General features: G+C 32.3%; 2 protein-coding genes across 2 annotated transcripts in view; both read right to left on the reverse strand.

Moving 5' to 3' along the window:
• Positions 1-9,494: 9,494 nt before the first annotated feature.
• LOC126882462 (THAP domain-containing protein 2-like) lies at positions 9,495-10,910 on the reverse strand. Its single transcript, XM_050647424.1, has 2 exons — positions 10,754-10,910; positions 9,495-9,855 (listed from the first exon to the last, which is right to left on the reverse strand). Exon 2 carries the CDS (start codon positions 9,853-9,855, stop codon positions 9,535-9,537), a length of 321 nt encoding a protein of 106 aa, XP_050503381.1. The 5' UTR covers positions 10,754-10,910; the 3' UTR covers positions 9,495-9,534.
• A 1,339-nt stretch (positions 10,911-12,249) lies between these two features.
• Positions 12,250-19,920, reverse strand: part of LOC126881571 (uncharacterized) — a 42,655-nt gene continuing 34,984 nt past the window's right edge. Inside the window, exon 2 of the mRNA XM_050645894.1 lies at positions 12,250-12,614. Within this exon, the coding sequence (XP_050501851.1) occupies positions 12,391-12,614 (224 nt within the window). The 3' untranslated portion in view covers positions 12,250-12,390. The remainder of the gene's footprint in view (positions 12,615-19,920) is intronic.

Raw genomic sequence — 19,920 nt, forward strand, 5'->3', positions numbered from 1 at the left:
GGTGTCTTCATCTTAAATGCGACACAGTGTGTATATAGGTATACGAGTATATAATAGGTTTGTTCTAGCATCAGTTTCAAACGGTTTGAAACCATCAGCGAATAGTGCACCAGCGCGAGTAGAGGGGATAGCACTGGTGACTGTATGATGTTCTCTCACTGACCAACTGTTTGCTGACGGTTTCTGACTAGTTATTGACTGTTTGCTAGAACAAACCTAATTATGTAGAGTATAGTAGAGTATAGAGTGCCTATATAATATAAAGGTATATGTATGTGTCGCCTACCCGCATACTGAGGTCACGAGCCGCCACTGGGTGGATGGAAGAAGAACGTCATAGCTTAGAAACCTGAAAGAAATTTAACAGATAATCTGTATCCCTTTTCCGAGCTGCCGTCAACAAAATTACTATATATAGCCAATGCTCGATAATCGAGCACGGCACATGAAGAAGATGATGAACCCAACCTTTAGGAAGAAACCCCAACGCAAGTGAACATGGAAGCGTCCGAACCAAAGAACAAAAAATCAGATTGATTTCATAATATCAAATCGGAAAGATATTATTCAGGATGTAACAGTAGGTATTGAATAAATTTTCAACAGGGAGTGACCATATATTAATTAGAGCACAAACCACGTTTAACATTGAAGCGAAAGAACAAAAATGATACTCGAAAAGAAGAGTGGAAAATAGATGTTCCCAGAAAAACACTTTATGAAGAAAACATTAAGATTACATAGTTTGGCTACTTCTTCAGGTGCCGTGTCCGTATTCAGACGTTGGCCGTCAACAAGTTCCTGAAACCTCTCTCTATCGGCTGCTGCACGAAGTAATAGGTTTGTTCTAGCAAACAGTCAAACTAGTCAGAAACCGTCAGCAAACAGTTGGTCAGTGAGAGAACATAATACAGTCACCAGTGCTATCCCCTCTACTCGCGCTGGTCGACTATTCGCTGATGGTTTAAAACCGTTTGCAACTGATGCTAGAACAAACCTAATTCTTCTACCGTGGAACCACACCATTGTCTAATATTACGCAACCTTGAAAGTTTCTTTCGACCAATCCATCTTTTTTCCTCCAGTTTTCCTTGTATTATAAGGCGAAATAGATGGTATTTAGGTCCTCTAATAATTATATGGCCGAAATATTCTCATTCTCTCCTCTTTATTATGTATGTTTATGGGCAGACGTTCTGAATTCATCATTTGGAGAACATCTTCATCGGAAGTGTGCGAAACCCACGATATCTTTAGTATTCGTCGATAGCACCACAATTCGAATGCTTCTAATTTATTTAGGCATTGTGGTTTTTAACGTCCATCTCTCACAACTATACAATAATATAGACCACACGTAACATTTTAGTAGTTTGTCTACATATGACTTAAATATGTATAATCAGAATCAATTAAATCAACAAAACTATTCTTGTTATGCTCAGGGGCGTCATTTGATTTCAGGGTCAGGGGGCATATGCCCCCCCCACCCTAAAAATGACTGAAAATTACAAAAAATACATAAATGTTCATCATTACATCATCAATAATATATTTGTGCTTATATACAGTGTGTCTGCGTAACTTGGAACCATATGGGAAACTTTTTTAATGTCAATTTTACGAAAAAAAGTTATTCTTCATAAAGTATTCTGCATAGTCTAAAACCTAAGACGCACTCATCAGATATCAAATTTTATCAACAGTATACGAGGTATGTCAAAAAATATGAATTTCGCTCAAGAGTAATGTTTCTTTATATTTCACAATATCGAAAATTGTCATTGAATACAAATTATGTTATAATCTGCATTTACACACTTCTAATTGAATTTTTTTTTAATTTTCCTCAAATCACGTACACCCAACATCATTTTTATTTATGATAGCTCCGTTATTATTAATTTTACGAAAAAAAGTTATTCTTTATAAAACGTTTTGCATAGTTTAACAACGAAGATAAAATTATAAAATATTAAATTTTGTCAATTTTATACGAAGTATGTCAAAAAATATGAATTTAGCTGAAGAGTAAAGTACCTTTATGTTTCACAATATTGAAATTTATTATTAAAAAAGTTGTTCAGAATTAAAAACTATGTTTCAATATACAATTGTATCCTTCTAGTTGAAATATTGTGAACTATAAAGGTATTTTACTCTTGAGCGAAATTCATATTTTTTGACATACCTCGTATAAAATTGAAAAAAATTGATATCTTATCATTGCATCTTAGTTTTTTGACTATTCAGACATTTTTATAAAGAATAACTTTTTTCGCAAAATGAATAATAACGGAGTTATCTTAAATAAAAATGATGTTGGGTACCTATCCATAATTTGAGGAAAATTTTCAAAAAAAAATTTTTCAATTAGAAGAGTGCAAATGCATATTATAACATAATTTTTAATTACAAACAACTTTTCTTAAGGCCATCGGTACATAATTCGCAAATATTTTACGGCTATCCCTACTTTTTCTGTATTTACACAGCAAATTAGGTACGTGTAGTAAAATTCACACTGGTATGGATATGTAAACATTATTAGAATGTCATTCTACTTGACAATGTCATCATTAACTAGGCTTTTGAGATGACGAGGAGACGGCTTTTGAATGTTCTTAAATAACTTATTTGTATAATTGCAAATTATCAATTCAGTTAGTAAATGTGATAATTTTTTCACTAAGTATGTATTCAGTGATTGTAATAATTTATGTGTACAACAAAAACTAATACTCAATCGAGAAAAGAGGAAAAGTGGTAAAGTGATTTTTTAATAATATAGGTATTGTTACTATGGAACGCTTACAATATTCAACATCTTTAACAAAAAAATACTTGGATTACAGAATATATCCTGATGTATTCTCTGCTTGGATCTTCCACAAATATTAAACAATAAATAACTTTTTATTAAGTTCACGGCTTAAATCAATTATTTATCAAATATGTACACTCTCAATATTATTTAATCAATAACTCAAAATATTCCCGATGCCATGTCAAATATTTAAACCTGTCACTGTGTCTTGTCATCATATTCTATTTGACTCAGTGCGTTGTATGACAAAGATAGCGAATGTTCGATTTGGAAAATATCACCACGGACATGGTGTCCATTTTTTTCGAATCCTGAAAAAACTAATAAATATTTTTAAAAAATTTAAACGCAGAAAGAAAGACTAAATTATTATCGAGGGCCGAAAGTGTCTTAGAATAAATAAAAAGTTTCTTTTGAATGAGATATTTGAAATTAAAAATCACACTACATTTTTTCTTAGTTTTTCACCTCTGTAATTTATGAAAATAAACATTATAGAAGTTTTCAGGGACTTTCGGCCCTCGGTAAGAACGTAAACTTACATTCTGCGTTTAAATTTTTAAAAAATACTTATTAGTTTTCTCAGGATTCGAAAAAAATGATTCCCCATGTGAATAGCATTGCAGCCGAAAATACGTACCCATCCCCTTACCCAAGGCACTTTACTCTTAAGCGAAATTCAAATTTTTGGACATACCTCGTATATTATTGATAAAATTTGATATCTGATGATTTCATATAGGTTTTAGTTAGACTATGCAGAGCACTTTATGAAGAATAACTTTTTTTCGTAAATTTGATATTAAAAAAGTTCCCTATATGGTTCCAAGTTACGCAGACACACTGTATAATGCTTACCCCCCCCTCCCCAATCAAAATTGCAAATGACGCCCCTGGTTATGCTGTTGGGGGTGTAGGATGATCTTGAGCTTCGACCTAATTAATCAGTTTTAATTTAAAATAAAAATTTTAAGATAAATTAATTAAGTCAATATTAAAACTTTAAAAAGGGGTAAACCCTGTAGTTGGCTGTATACCTTCGATATTCGCGGTGTGCAAGTACTTGGAGGGGATACGAGAAACGATCGTGCTAGAATAGCGGAGAAATATTGTAACTTTCTTAAATAATTCATATTGTCAATTGAAATTGTCAAATTGTATTTTGCTTGCAGTATTACATTTTAATAACTAATTTTATTTACTACATACAATTGTTTACGTTTTAATAACATAACCTGAATCTTATTTTTTCTTCTTATTTTTTTGGACTATGGCCTTGACAATTATCCAGTAACCAGGACTAATATAATTGGCCAATATAATTAAAAGTGCCATAGCCACCTTTACTTTACAAGCCATGAAGAGAAAAAGGCAACGTCGCAATTGATGACGTCCGTAGTCTGACTTTCGGACTACCGCTTTCGAAACTACGATTTTAAAGTACAAATTCTGGTAAAATTTATAGTATTTTTTGAGTCGAACAAGAAAATATTATTAATTGGAAGTTTGTACAAAATAATATTAAAAGTAATTCCTTGTAAGTAACGTTTATTATATAGAAAAAAACCAATAACAAGAATATAAACGGGATTCATTTTTTTCGAATCCTAAGAAAACTAATAAGTATTTTTCAAAAATTTAAACGCAGAGTGAAAGATTACGTTAGGACCAAGGACCCAAAGTCCCTGAAAACTTCTATGTTTATTTTAATAAGTTACAGGGGTGAAAAACTAAGAAAATTTAGTGTGATTTTTAGTTTCAAATATGTCATTAAAAAAACTTTTTATTCATTCTAAGGGATTTTTGGCCCTCGGTAATAAAGTAATCTTTTATTCTGCGTTTAAATTTTTCAAAAATACTTATTAGTTTTCTCAGAATTCGAAAAAAATGATTACCTTTAAAATACAGGCGTCAAAATTTTTCATTTTGTTCCTTTCCCCTTAAAGTTTGTCGCACTTATTTAGAAACACCCTGAATTGATAAAGAACAAATCTAGTTGTTAAACATAAGCGAATTAATAAAAAAAACAGAATATTAAGAAAACCGGAGTCTATAGTTGGGTTTTAATTTCAGTATTTTTTAAATGCCCGGTACACCATAAAAATTTAACTATTTAGCAACAATATTATTACAGCGGTATTGTTAAAGAATTAGGCTATAACATATTATAAAAATCACTTAAATCTGCCAACAGGTTTAGGAAATATGAGACATTAAAAATGACAAAATTTTTAAGTGGACGGATTTCTATATGCACGCAAGTTTATATAAAAATATATTATATTGAACTAAAATCATCTTAATAACATACCTTTTAATGTTCTTTATAATTTGGAGCACGAAATATTGTAAAATATTTCAGTTTCTCTGTAAATAAAGTGAAAATTATTTAAAAACAAATGAGAACTGTCAGAATTAGTCGGTCTACCAATAGATGTTGCCAAGTTTCAACTTCATGGCTTGTTAAGTAAAGGTGGCTATGGCACTGTATATAACGTTGCCCGAGAGCATTTTCAGTTGTTTCGGCCAACGACCCCTAACCCGACTGACATTACGATGTTACAACGTTAAGTAATATCTTTAGTTATATGGGCAACTAAGTTATTACTATTGTGACAACTACATATCACAGTCAAGTTTTTTCAACAATCGCAACTACTTAAAAACGTTATAATGCTAAACTAATTTACGCCCATGGGTTTTCTGGCCGACTAGGTAGTTGTCTCTCACGACCACAGCACAGGGCCTTTACGTGTAGTTCTATAGATATGTGACACGTTTACGGCAACTTCAGGAGCAAAAAAAGAATTTACTTTATAACCTTACTTTTTTCTTATTATTTTATATTTTATTTTGCTGGAAATTTTCGATTTATTTAACAACCTGTTTATTTGTTTTTTATTAGCTGGTTTCTCCATTGTCCATTGTTTTATCAGTAGATTTGATAAGCTCTAATCTTTGTATCAGCTTTGCTAGACAGGGTTGCCAGGCCAGTTCTTACTCTTTCAGTACTATATCCGTTGCAAGATAATTTGGCTGAAACTCCGACAAAATATGTACTTTTTGTACAAAATCAATAGAAATCAGTAGATTCTTTTTAGGCCCTGTAAATACAGTAAAATCTGTGTTAACGGTTACCTGTCAAAATCGCCCGATTTCATAATCAACTTAAAGTAAAGTTCACTTTAAAGTTGACATTTACCCATATATGAATTGTGATAAAGGTAGAGGTACCAACTTACTTAAAATTTAAAAAACTGATTATGAAACCGAGCGTTACAATAATTTTGAAAATTCTCCAAACCAATTATATGAAGATTTCCTTATTTAGATCTGGTATTTATCAGTTTCATTTCTAGACAAGGCGAAAACGGCGGGTTCGAAGGGAAACATATTCCCATGAAATTTTTTTGCATGATCACATTCGTGAGACATCCCAGAATAAGGTTCAAGAAGTCGCCCAAGTGAAAAGTGGGCCAATTTTTTTTTAACAATTTTTTTTAATCAAATTGCAAGAATCAATATTTTTGGCCCGAACAATTTTTTCTTTAATTTTTTGGACCATTCTGGACAAAAAAGGTCTCTAATAATTTTTCTCTAAAGTTGATCGTTTTCGACTTATAAGCAATTTAAAATTGAAAAAAACGAAAAATGGCGATTTTCAAGGCTTAATAACTCGGTTAAAAGTTATTATTATGAAAGTCAATATATGACTAAATCAAAGTTTGAAGCCCCCTCTACAAGATCCTGAAGAAATTTTCGTCATTATTTTATTACTAAGCTGTTATTTTTAAGTAATAATAATAAGCGCCATTCACGTGTGCGGGGCTGTAAATGCTGAGTGCGAGAGAGAAGCTATTCCAGCAGTCCTCGCACTCACATTTACAGCAGCGTCAATACGATACAACCACTCATTGTTATTAATTAAAAATAACAGCTTAGTAGTAAATTAATGAAACAGATTTCTTCGGGATCATGTGACGGTGACTTTAAACTTTGATTTAGTCACTTTCTGACTTTCAAAATAATAATTTTTGATCGACTTATTAAGCCTTAAAAATGGCCATTTTCGCGTTTTTCAAATTTTAACTTGCTTCTAACTCGAAAAAGATCAACTTTAGAGAAAAATTATAAGTGACCTTTTTTGTCCAGAATGGTCCAAAAAATCTAAAAAAAAATTAGCCCGGGCCAAAATATTTATTTTTGCAATTTGATTAAAAAAAATTGTTAAAAAAAAATTGGCCCACTTTTCTCGTGGGCGACTTCTTGAACCTTATTCTGGGATGTCTCACGAATGTGATTATGCAAAAATATCTCATGGGAATATTTTCCCAACGAACCCGCCGTTTCCGCCTTGTCTATTCTCTGTCTATCTATTATCATCATCTACGTCCTGAATCTTATTTTCGGTAATGACATTGGGAAATTGTAACAAAATGTCTGAAAATTAATTTAGAAATGGGGTGAATACTATTAAAAAGCAAATTTTATTTTAGTGATAACGAAATATTGAAATATACCAAACATCTAATAAAAAACATTGCCTACTAGAATTTTTTAGATAATATCAAAAATATACCAAAACAGTAGATATCTACTAAATGTGGCAACGCTGTTAAGGAGAATGATGCACTTCATTGCACTGGAGAGTGCGTTCTAAAGTGGTTGGGATAGTCGGTCCAGGCCGTGTTTGGTCGGCGATTGGACTTCTCGGTTGTCTCATCCGTCTATGGTTGGGAATAAGGTATATTTTAAGGTAATGTTGTTTAATGCACCATTTTAGTTTTTTTGGGATGTAAAGAAAATAAAAACACAAAATATAAAAAATGCAGGCATTTTCTAATACCTTTAAAAGCACCATCAATACATTAAATTTATACAAAACATCTTTAACATAAATTCTGGCTTTTATATTAAAATTAGATTTTTTAAATTTACATATTTTTTGTTAAAAAGGTGGTAAAAAATGAGCGCGTGTGTTTTTTAAAGGTGGAATATCCATATTTGACGGTAATCTGAGATGCGTTTATAAATTTCACATCAGGTAATTTTGTTTAAGTCCTTATTTATGTAATTATATAAATTTAAATACCTGATATGATGTCAAAATAGTTTACTTTTTATATAGGTAAAAAAACATAACCAGTCCGACTCTTTGAGCAACCATTGCACGCAGGCACTTTTTATAGTCGCTTCAGTTGTCTTATGCAACGCTTAAGGTTGCCTAGGCAACGTCAAGATAACTCAAAAATCGTCCACCAAATTAGTGCAGAATTGGGTCGTCTTCTAGGCAATAACAACGTTGTAACAAAACGTTGCCACGCGGTAGACAACGTTGTCGCGTCGACAAATTGCTACTTGGGTAGTCTGAACAAATTATAGAAAAGATGCCATTTTCGGGAAAAGTTGTTTAGCAGTTATTTCAGCTCTAATCGAATCTTAAAGATTGCATATTATTAGTAATATCGATTTTAAATTATAGATTAATAATAATGCATTAATAACATCAATTTAAATATCTTTGATTTAAAACCATTTATACTTCTTATCTTCACTTATCTTTTTTATTTATCAGTTTATCTTTTTTTATATCAATTTTAATTAACTTTAATTTAAAACCATTTATCCTCTTTTGAGCTTTTTGCATCCAGTATTTACACTAATACTTTATTTACTTTTCAAAACTTGAGGATAGTATGAAGAAAGTATGAAAACATTGAGGATATGGCAACGGTGTCAAATTTTAAATTTAGATCCAGTCACAGAACAATAATTTCTCTGGTTAATGCGGGGTTGCCACCACCTCAGAACCGCGTGAAATAGAAGTCAGAGGTTTCGATTACGATATGAGTTACAGAATACCAATCCAAACACAAAAATGACGCGATAGATATCAAACATTCCGATTTTGGGTAATTACGATTCGACTTGGTCATTTCGATTCGATTTGTTAAAAGTTACAGAATAGGGCTGATTGCGGGAACTATACGTTCAATTTCATCCGTTCGTGAGCGTGTACGCTCAGGGAACGATCATTCTCGAGAATTGACTCCCGGTAGCGTCGTACCATAGCCACCTTTACTTTACAAGCCATGAAGAGAAAAAGGCAACATCGCAATTGATGACGTGCGTAGTCCGACTTTCGGACTACCGCTTTTGAAAACACAATTTTAAAGTAGAAATTATGGTAAAATTTATAGTATTTTTTGAGTCGAACAAGAAAATATTATTAATTAGAAGTTTGTACAAAATAAAATTAAAAGTACTTCCTTGTAAGTAACGTTTATTATACAAAAAAAAACCAATAACAAGAATATACATGGGATTAATTTTTTTCGAATCCTAAGAAAACTAATGAGTATTTTTCAAAAATTTAAACGCAGAATGAAAGATTACGTTAGGACCGAGGGCCGAAAGTCCCTGAAAACTTCTATGTTTATTTTAATAACTTACAGGGGCGAAAAATTAAGAAAATTTAGTGTGACTTTTAGTTTCAAATATGTCATTCAAAAACAACCTTTCATTCATTCTAAGGGACTTTCGGCCCTCGGTAATAAAGTAATCTTTCATTCAGCGTTTAAATTTTTCAAAAATACTTATTAGTTTTCTCAGAATTCGAAAAAATGATTGCATTTAAAATACACTGAAAATTTTGACAGGTGTCAAAATTTTGCATTTTGTTCCTTTCCCTTTAAAGTTTTTCGCACTTATTTAGAAACATCCTGAATTGGAAAAATGCGAGGAACTGCAGAAGGTTTTAACTTAGGATTCGTTAATTTCTCTACATGTTTGTTGCCTTCCTTATCTACCCATTCTCTAACTCTCTCGATGTCATCAGAATAAAAATGTTTGGCACATACTACCGCTGATGTTCCAATAACAAAATTTTTCCTGTGGATACACTGTAACCAAAGTTCTCGCAGCTTTGGATCCTTTGGAAATAAAAAAGTGCTTTCTGGTTGTTCATTCTTTTTAAGACTGCTATCGTAATTGCTTTTGCACTCTGGCACACAGCAACGGCTTGGCATCTACAAAAACAAAAATTATAAGTAGGTATGCCGTATGTAAAATACCAAACTTAAAGAAATTTATATAAACTTGCGTGCATAGAAATCAGCCCCCTCAAAAATTTGGTAATTTTTGATGTCTCGTATTTCCCGAACCTGTTGGCCGATTTAAATTGATTTTTTAATATGTTATAGCCTGATTCTTTAACAATACCCCTGTAATAATATTGTTGCTAAATAAGTAAATTTTCATTGTATATATACCGGGTGTACGAATTAAACTGTCTTTTTTTTTCAAAGTTCGCATCACCCTATGGAATATTCATTCTAAGGGACTTTGGGCCCTCGGTGATAAAGTAATCTTTCATTCTGCGTTTAAATTTTTCAAAAATACTTATTAGATTTTTCAAGATTCGAAAAAAATGATTACATTTAAAATACATTGAAAATTTTGACAGGGGTCAAAATTTTGAATTTTGTTACTTTCCCTTTAAAGTTTGTCGCACTTATTTAGAAACACCCTGTATTGATAAAAGACATATTATCTAGTTGTTAAAGTAGCTAACTTTTTTTTATTATCCAACATAAGCGAATGAATAAAAAACAGAATGTTAAGAAAACCTGAGGCTATAGTTGAGTTTTAATTTCACTATTTTATAAATGCCCGTTATACAATAAAAAATTAACTGCTTAGCAACAATATTATTACAGCGGTATTGTTAAAGAATCAGGCTATAACATATTAAAAAAATCACTTGAATCGGCCAACAGGTTTAGTAAATATAAGACATCAAAAATGACAAAAAATTTAAGTGGACGCATTTCTATATGCACGTAAGTTTATATAAAAATATATTATACTATAAAATAAATTATATAAAAATATATTATATTGAACTAAAATCATCTTAATACATACCTTTTAATATTCTTTATAATTTGGAGCACGAAATATTGTAAAATGTTTGAGTTTTTCTGTAAATACAGTGAATATTATTTAAAAACATTTAAAAATAAATGAGAACTGTCAGAATTAACCGGTCTACGCTTAAATGTTGCCAAGTTTCAACTTCATGGCTTGTAAAGTAAAGGTGGCTATGAAAGTGCGAATAATGTTGCTGAGCGTAGAAACCAGGTGTCGCTTTGCCGAACTTGCACGGTCCCAATAACAACGTGGAATGAAGTAAACACAAACACTTCTGTTCTATGTAGGCATATACATTTATTAAAATTCTTAAAATTTATCCACAAGGTAGTGGAAGTACAAAACGTTTTCGGTCAAACTGACCATCATCAGTGTAAACCTGGAAATAAGTGAACCACTAAGATTTAAAAGCAATAGAGTGAAATTTTGACGGTTGAAAAAAATAAGAAAATGTGGTTACTTACGTCCAGTGTACAAGTAATTGTAACTAGCCACTTCAATAGGTGTAAAAACCTCTAAATTACATTATTGTTACATTCTATATTAAAAAGTAGTCGACATTAAGTCGATGTCTTAAGATTTTAAAGATCACATGTGAATGTATTTCATCCTTGCTCGAAAATTGCACAAGGTAGGTATTTGTGTTCTAGTGAGAGGTTAACGACCAACTAGTTATTATAGACAGTTTGGTGCCAGAAATGTATGACGAGATATCGAAGGAAGGTAGGTTAATTTTTCATTTGTCATCCGAAAAATTTTTAACAAAGAGAATTATTATTTAATTTTAATTGGTATATTGAAATATGCAGGTATTAAAAAGTTTATTGTGAGTTCTAATTTGTAAATAAAGGTTAATGAGTTGTAATACATTCATTAGGACAAACTGAAATTAAAAGCAAAAGTCTGCTCATACATTATGTGACGCCATAAACTGTTTTTCAAAATTAACTGAGTGGTAAATGTGATATTGTGATGAATGAATATTGTTGAAATTGTCCAAAAGTATTAAAAAACAAATGGTAATGGTATTTTAATGGAGTAATAATATGTTGAGTAAGAAACTATTGTAATTGAATACATGGTTGGTTGCATATGTTTCAGGAGACTAATTAATAGAATAAGAAAATACTATTAATATCTGTAAATTGTGTGAAGTATAGAATGGAATAAGAACTGATATTAAATGAGGAAAATGTAGTTGTAAGAGAGGTAAGTGACCAAAAAATTTTTCTTGATTGTAGAGGTCTGAATGTAAAAAGTTTGCTACATGTTGAACTATTGAAAATTTAGATTTGAATATTAGGTGTATTGATATATGTTAAAATTTTGGAGTAAAATTAATTAAATATTGATAGCTGAGAATTTATTTTTAATTTTAATAGTAATGAAAACAGAGTGAGTAGGTGAAAAAATGTAGGAAATTCAAATGTAGTCATATCCGAAAAGATCAAGGATTCTAGGTTGTGTAAAGTAAATATTAATAAAACAAATAGGTTTATCAGAGTTTATTTACAGTTTAAATCAGATTTAATTATAATTTCTGGATATTCAGATATGACTAATATTTAAAAAATATTAGCAATCTCAATAACAACGTCTTCATCCCTTAGTCTTCTTTGACTCTTGATGTATTATCCCCTATTTGCTGGAGCAGTTGACGGAAAAGCTTTCCAGTAAATTGGTTGGAAATATTTCAAAGCTATGTATACAAATTCAAGAGTTTTTGCTATAAACCAATTAAGTGGCAGGAAACGTGAGAGAATTATTACATCCATGGCAAAAGATATAAAATCGTATCTCATAATTTCTCCTGGTAAACGAGCCAGAGCGTACATTTGGTCCCATGCCGATCGTTCTAAAAAATATACAATTATTAAGAAACCAATACAGATTGAATATTAATATATTTTTCAAGTATTAAAAAAATGAAAATAAATATATCTAAAACCATATATCATTCGATTCAAGAGAGTGTCAGGAAAGTTTGTGAACTAAATAATCTCTGGCAGATGACATTTTCCATAAGAAAAACGCATTCAAAGTGCATCTCGCAGAGATGGCAAATGAAAAATTTACAACTCAGGAAATACTGACGGACATGAGTTCAATTTTTATACTGGGGGGTTTTGGAGGTCGTTGAACACGAATTTCATCTCAGCGATGGAGTCCAAGATACCTGGTGTCCAGGGTTGAACTCGTCGCCTAGAGTTTTATGTTATAATAATTCAAAATCAGTCGATAACCATTACTCGGAGGTTTTGGGGGTTGCTGAACACAAACTTCATGACGGCGATGGTCTCCGAGGTACCTGTTGCCCAGGATGGACCTCCTTGCCTGGAGTTTTGGTTATAATCATTCAAAATCAGTCAATAACTATTACTCAGGGGTTTTGTGGGTCGCTGAATACGAATTTCATGTCGGCGATGATCTCGGAGGTATCTGGTGCCTATGGTGGAACTCGTTGCCTTGAGTTTTATGTTATAAGCAAAATCAGTCAATAACCATTACTCGGCGGTTTTTGGGGTCGCTGAGCACGAATTTCATGTCGGCGATGGTCTTCAAATTACCTGGTATAATTATTTAGTTTTATGGTATAATTATTCAAAATCGGTTAATAACCATTACTCGGAGGTTTTGCTGGTCACTGAGCGCGAATTTCATGACGACGATGGTCTCCGAGGTAAATAGTTTAATGAAAATGAAAATTTTTTATTCAGCGACCCCTAAAACCCCTGAGTAGTGGTTATTTACTGAATTTTAATAATTATAAATTATAACATAAAACTCCAGGCGAGGAGTTTCACCCTGGGCTCCAGGTAAATTGAAAGATAATTGCCGACATAAAATTCGTGCTCAGCGGCCCCCAAAACCCCCGAGTAATGGTTATTGACTGATTTTGAATGATTATAGCATAAAACTCCAGACGACGAGTTCCATCATGGGCACCAGGTAACTTGAAGACCATCGCCGACATGAAAATCGTCCTCAGTGATCACCAAAACCCCCCAAGTAGTGGTTATTTACTGATTTTGATTAGAACATAATACTGCTGCTATTAGATGCTATTAGACATGCAATTCGTGCCCAGCGACCCCCAAAACCACCCGAGTAATGGTTATCGACTGATTTTGGGTGATTATAACATAAAACTCTAGGCAACGAGTTCCACCCTGCGCACCAGGTAGGGGAGAGTTGGACAAAACCGGGTAGGTTGATAAACCGGGTACCCCTTAATTCTTCTGTCTGCTGCTATCTATTAGACAATGTTAAAATTAGTATCCCTTTACCACCAACAGTCGTGTATATTCATTTCTACCTCATTTGAGTAATCTGTTCCGGAGCAGTAAGACCTCACCTGTTTTTTGATGCAGAAAACACGATTTTTAAGTTAAGTTGATAGCTGTTTTCTCCTCTAATGAATAACTAATGGCCATTTCAAAATTTAATACATGTAACCTAGTATATTACCTTTAATTTGGCCAAAAATTTTGAATATTATATCATAATTTAAAAATTTAAATAACATTTAATGTCTTGTTTACGAGTTTGACAAAACCGGGTAGTCCGAAAATCGACAAAACCGGGTACCCGATTTTATCAGATCTCTTGTTACTTCCAGTTTCTGCAGTGGTTTTTTGCTTTTAGTTAACTACAACGTGTGGCTTCTTCTATTGAAGAAGTTAGTAAGAAAGCTAGTAGGAAAAATAAAAAAAAAATCTCCAGTCGTAAAAAAATTAAAACTAAATGAACTGGACAAGAAAAAGAAAAAACGTGGTAAAAAGGGCTGCACCAAAAACAAAATTATGGAGAGTTTGGAGGAAGAAGATAATAATGACGATGCGTGTCTATATTACAATTAACTATTTTCAAATTATAATGCGAAGGAAGGCTGGATAAAATGTGTGTCTTGCACCAAATGGGCTTATGACGCCTGTAGTGCCTATGATGATGTAAATGAAGTTTTTATTTGTGACTTCTGTTCATATTTTTTCGATTTTTGTTCACATACTTTTAATAAATATTTTATTTTCTGCCCATTAGTATTTTTACATGGTAATTAAGTTACTACCCGGTTTTATCATACCGGTTGGACAAAACCGGGTATTTTGCAATATTTTCATAAAAATAAAAAAAATTAAAAATCTAAGAATATTCTTAATAATTGGCATTGGCATATCAAACTTAAGTCATTTGAGAATATTTCAATCTGCAGCAAACATTTGCTACTCTCACATAGCAAAAGATACAGACGGTTTTTGGAGTGGTACCCGGTTTTGTACAACTCTCCCCTACCTTTGAGTCCATCGCCTAGATGAAATTCGTGTTCAACGACTTCTGCCGAAAATGTGTTCATCTGGCGGAGATTAATTTAGTTCACAAACTTTCCTGACACCCTCCTGAATCAAATGCAAAAAGTTGCATGACGATTCATCTTACTGCACAAAATTCCTAGGTGTGCTTTGGTTTGGTTTAGGTTGAGCTTATGAAGCTGACCTCATGAGCTGACCAAACCGTATGAGACTGACTTGGATAGTTTTCGGCAAGCCGAACCATATTTTCAAATCGTCTGACGTACCAATTTGCTTTAAAAGAAAAACCTTTAATCAGTGCGTTTTGCCAGTGTTGACTTACGGAGAGGAAATGATGACCATGACAAGGAGAACAGTGCAAAAGATCCGTGTGTCTTAAAGGGCGATGGAGCATGGAGCGTGCTATGCTGGGCGTTTCACTACGAGACAAGATACCAAACCTCCAGCTACGACAAAAATTAGGACTGGCTGATGCAGTAGAGTGAATAGGTTTGTTTCAACTCGATACAAAACCGTTCTTGAATCGTTACGCGCACGCGCAATAACGAATAATTCTGCGCAGTAACACATTTTTCGTTACTGCGCATATTCGTAACCGTTCAAGAACGGTTTTGTATCGAGTTGGAACAAACCTTATAGTCCAGAAAGCCACTGCGCATCCGCTAGGAAAAATATTCTGATTCGGATTTTTTGCACAATCTTACTCAAAAGGGACTCATTTTAACAAATTTGCATGTTGCCGGGACCAAAAAATGGTCAAAAATTTTTTAAACGTTTTTTTTTGTTTTTTTCCTAAAATTATTTTTTTTTGCATGGAAAAAAGTTTTTTTTAGGTTTTTGGATCATTCCAAACAGAAAAGGTCTTTAGTAACTTTTCTCTAAAAATGATAGTTTTTGACATAGAAGCGATTAAAAATTGAAAAATTGCGAAATTGGCCATTTTTAACCCTCAAAAACTATGTGAAAACTGAAAATTTGAATGTTGCCAAGGTAGGTAGATATTCTTTAAACATCGATTGATGAAATCCCGAAGAGTTTTTTGCAATACAATATTCAAAACTCCTTTGTTTTATAATTGCTAATCAAGCGTGCGCGACAGTATTTTCCACCGACAGTATGGTGCAAATGAAAGGAATAAATTCGTTATTTCGTAAACCGGCGACCTTAGGGAAAAATCCCGAAACAGGTCGATTTTATTTTTAAGTTATGATATTGTGGCATATATCGTATACTAGTGACGTCATCCATCTGGACGTGATGACGTAATCGATGATTTTTTTAAATGAGAATAGGGATCGTGTGCTAGCTCATTTGAAAGGTTCTTCAATTCTCTATTCAGTAATATAAACATTTACATAATTATTTATACAGGGTGTCCAAAATTTTTTTATTAAATTAAATTATTTGACAAAAAAGAAGTAGAAGGACACCCTGTATAAATAATTATGTAAATGTTTACATTACTGAATAGAAAATTAAAGAACCTTTCAAATGAGCTACCACACGACCCCTATTCTCATTTAAAAAAATCATAGATTACGTCATCACGCCCAGACGGATGACGTCACTAGTATACCATATATGCCACAATATCATAACTTAAAAATAAAAATCGATCTGTTTCGGAATTTTTCCTTAAAGTCGCCGGTTTACGAAATAACGAATTTATTCCTTTCATTTGCACCATAGTCGGTGGAAAATAGTGTCGCGCACGCTTGATTAGCAATTAAAAAACAAAAGAGTTTTGAATATTGTATTGCAAAAAACTCTTCGGGATTTCATCAATCGATGTTTAAAGAATATCTACCTACCTTGGTAATATTCAAATTTTCAGTTTTTCACATAGTTGTTGAGGGTTAAAAATGGCCGATTTCGCAATTTTTCAATTTTTAATCGCTTATATGTCAAAAACTATAATTTTTAGAGAAAAGTCACTAAAGACCTTTTCTGTTTAGAATGATCAAAAAAACCTAAAAAAACTTTTTTCCATGCAAAAAAAAATAATATTGGGAAAAAACAAAAAAAAACGTTTAAAAAATTTTTGACCACCTTTTGGTCCAGGCAACATGTAAATTCGTTAAAAGGAGTCCTTTTTGAGTAAGATTGTGCAAAAAATCCGAATTAGAATATTTTTCCTAGCGGATGCGCAGTGGCTTTCTGGACTATTATAGCAACACTGAAATAGAACTGGGCAGGTCACGTGGTTCAAAAGACAGACTGCAGATGGATAAAGCGGATACTGCAATGGAGACCAAGAGATGATACATATCGAAGCAGAGGTCGTCCACCAACACGTTGGACTGACGATCTAACACGTTGTCATAGAAACTGGATGCAAGAGTCACAAGGTCGAAATATATGGAAAATTATGAGGGAGATCTATGTCCAGCAGTGGACAAGCGAAGATTGAATGATGATGATCAACCAAAATTCTCCACTACCAGAGTGTATAAATCAAAAGAGGATTGAAGAAAAAATCATTCAGAAACATTTTATTGATGCCCGGAACAAAATTACACGCAGATCAAACTACAAAAGTTAAATACGTAAAAACAATAAGTCTTAAATGTTAATCAAACAGACTTAGGCAACGTTACGTTTAATTAAGGAAACGTTTACAGAACTAAAGAAAGCGTAAGGTCGGACAGTATAAGATATAAAAAAATAAAGAGGATAACGAACCTTTTTCACCAAGAAGGGCTGCTTTATCCATTAGGCAATATAGGCAGTTGCCTAGGGCGGCAAATTATGAGAAGGCGGCAAAAATACTGTACAAAAAATATTTGTAGTATATAAAAATTAAAATCGAATGACATTTAAGTACATCGTACATCCATCAATGGAATATAAGTGGGAATTAATTTCTAGAAAACAAATTGCATTTGCTTAACACTATTCATTCAAAAAGTACAGAAGTCGTAAATTTAGGGATTATTGAGCCGCCGGCAGAGCACCGCAAAGACGGCGGGCGCACTGTTCTATAATTTTTTTAAACTGAATCCTTTTGGGTTATTCGTGGTTGAAAATTTGCCATTTTCATTTAAAAATGTCGCCTTTTCGGACGGTTTTTTGCGAATACCTTAAAAATTATGCATCTAACGAAAAAAACTATATAAAACATTTTTGTAGCTTATGAAAAATCAAAGATATTCGTTCCTTCATAAGTCTTCTGCTGATAACATAAAAAGAGATATGGTAGGTGAAAAGAAATTTTTTTGTGCATGCTCAAATGGGTGTGTTCAACTTAATAACAGAGAAATGGTCGATTTTAAGGGTATAATGCTATCAATTTCTTTTGTAAGTACTGCCTGAAAAGACCTTTAAAACGACCGCACTGTTAAATTTCGATTACATTCAAACTAAGCGAGATATGGTGCAACAAAAAAGGATGACTAATTTATTTTAAGATAAAATGCGAAGTATGTATATTTTAATCCCTCATCCACCAGATTTAAATGCATCGTTTTGCTTCTACAATTTTTTTAACTATAGTGGTATTTCTATGTTCAACAAGTTGGACGGGTTTAAAATGTATGGTTTTTGAAAAAAATAATATCAAATTATAGAGCATTTTAAATTTTGTTTTAATCTTCCTTTTTCTCTATGTACTCGAAAATGATAATGAGATACAGTAATGGAAGAAAAATAAAATTGTTATCTAAAAGAAAACCTACATTTTTGTAAGGTATTTTTTTACGTATCTTTTATCACTTTCGAATTACATGGAGAAAAAGGAAGATTTTTAAGAAAATTTAAAAATGCGCTCTATAATTTGATCTTATTCTTTTCAAAAATCATTCATTTTAAACCCGTCCAACTTTTTGAATATAGAAATAACACTATAGTAGAAGGTATTCTAGAAGAAAAATGATGCATTTAAATTTTGGTGTATGAGGGGTTAAATATACTTCTCATTTTTCCTTAAAATATATTAGTCATAAGTTTTTTGCACCATATCTCGCTTAGTTTGAATGTAACCGACATTTAACAGTTCTCGTTTTAAAGGTCTTTTCAAGCACTACAAAAGGTATTCGTAGCATTATACCCCTAAAATCGACTATTTCTCTGTTATTTTAAGTTGAACACACCGATTTGAGGATGCACCAAAAAAATTACCTTACACCTACCATCTCTTTTTTTTATTAAAACTAGAAGATTTATGAAAAAATGAATCTCTCTGATTTTTCATAAACTACAAAAATGTTTTATATAGTTTTTTTCGTTAGATCCACACTTTTTATGGTATGTATTCCCAAAAACAGTCTCCGAAAAGTGTAATTTTTCAATGAAAATGGCAAATTTTTAACCACGAATAACTCAAAAAGTATTGAGTTTTCAAAAAAAAATTATACAACAGTTATTGCTTAGAATTAGGTTCTCTGGCCACTTCCGGTGTTAGTTTGATAAAAAAAATTTCCACCCTCGAGAACGGGTGAGAACCACCCCTGAGTTTAAAGCGTCAAAGGATATAGCGTAGACTTTGTTTCTTGAGCTATTATTCCTTACTTACAGTGAAAATATCAAGTAAATTGATGCAGTAGGATGGAATTCGGAGCCAAATACCCTCACTGGCTGCACTAATAGATACCTACATAATTCATACATGAATGCATTCACTTAAATGTTCATTTGGATACCACAATAAAATCACCAATCACCAATAATTGACATATCTAAATATTTAAAAAAGAGTGGATTGAAAGATATTTTCCCTAATTTTGATATTGCTTTGCGCATTTATTTGTGCCTCCCAGTTGCCAACCAACGTGTCCGCTGAAAGGTCATTTTCGAAAATGTCAAGAATTTAAAATAGTCATGAAAATAATTTCCGATCAAGTATATGACGCAAGA

Source organism: Diabrotica virgifera, chromosome 3 (assembly GCF_917563875.1).
Source record: "Diabrotica virgifera virgifera chromosome 3, PGI_DIABVI_V3a".
NCBI classification, from domain to species: domain Eukaryota; kingdom Metazoa; phylum Arthropoda; class Insecta; order Coleoptera; family Chrysomelidae; genus Diabrotica; species Diabrotica virgifera.

Bases quoted from the DNA above. Each gene is read 5' to 3' on its own strand.
- LOC126882462 (XM_050647424.1), bottom strand. From the start codon at position 9,855: ATGCCAAGCCGTTGCTGTGTGCCAGAGTGCAAAAGCAATTACGATAGC.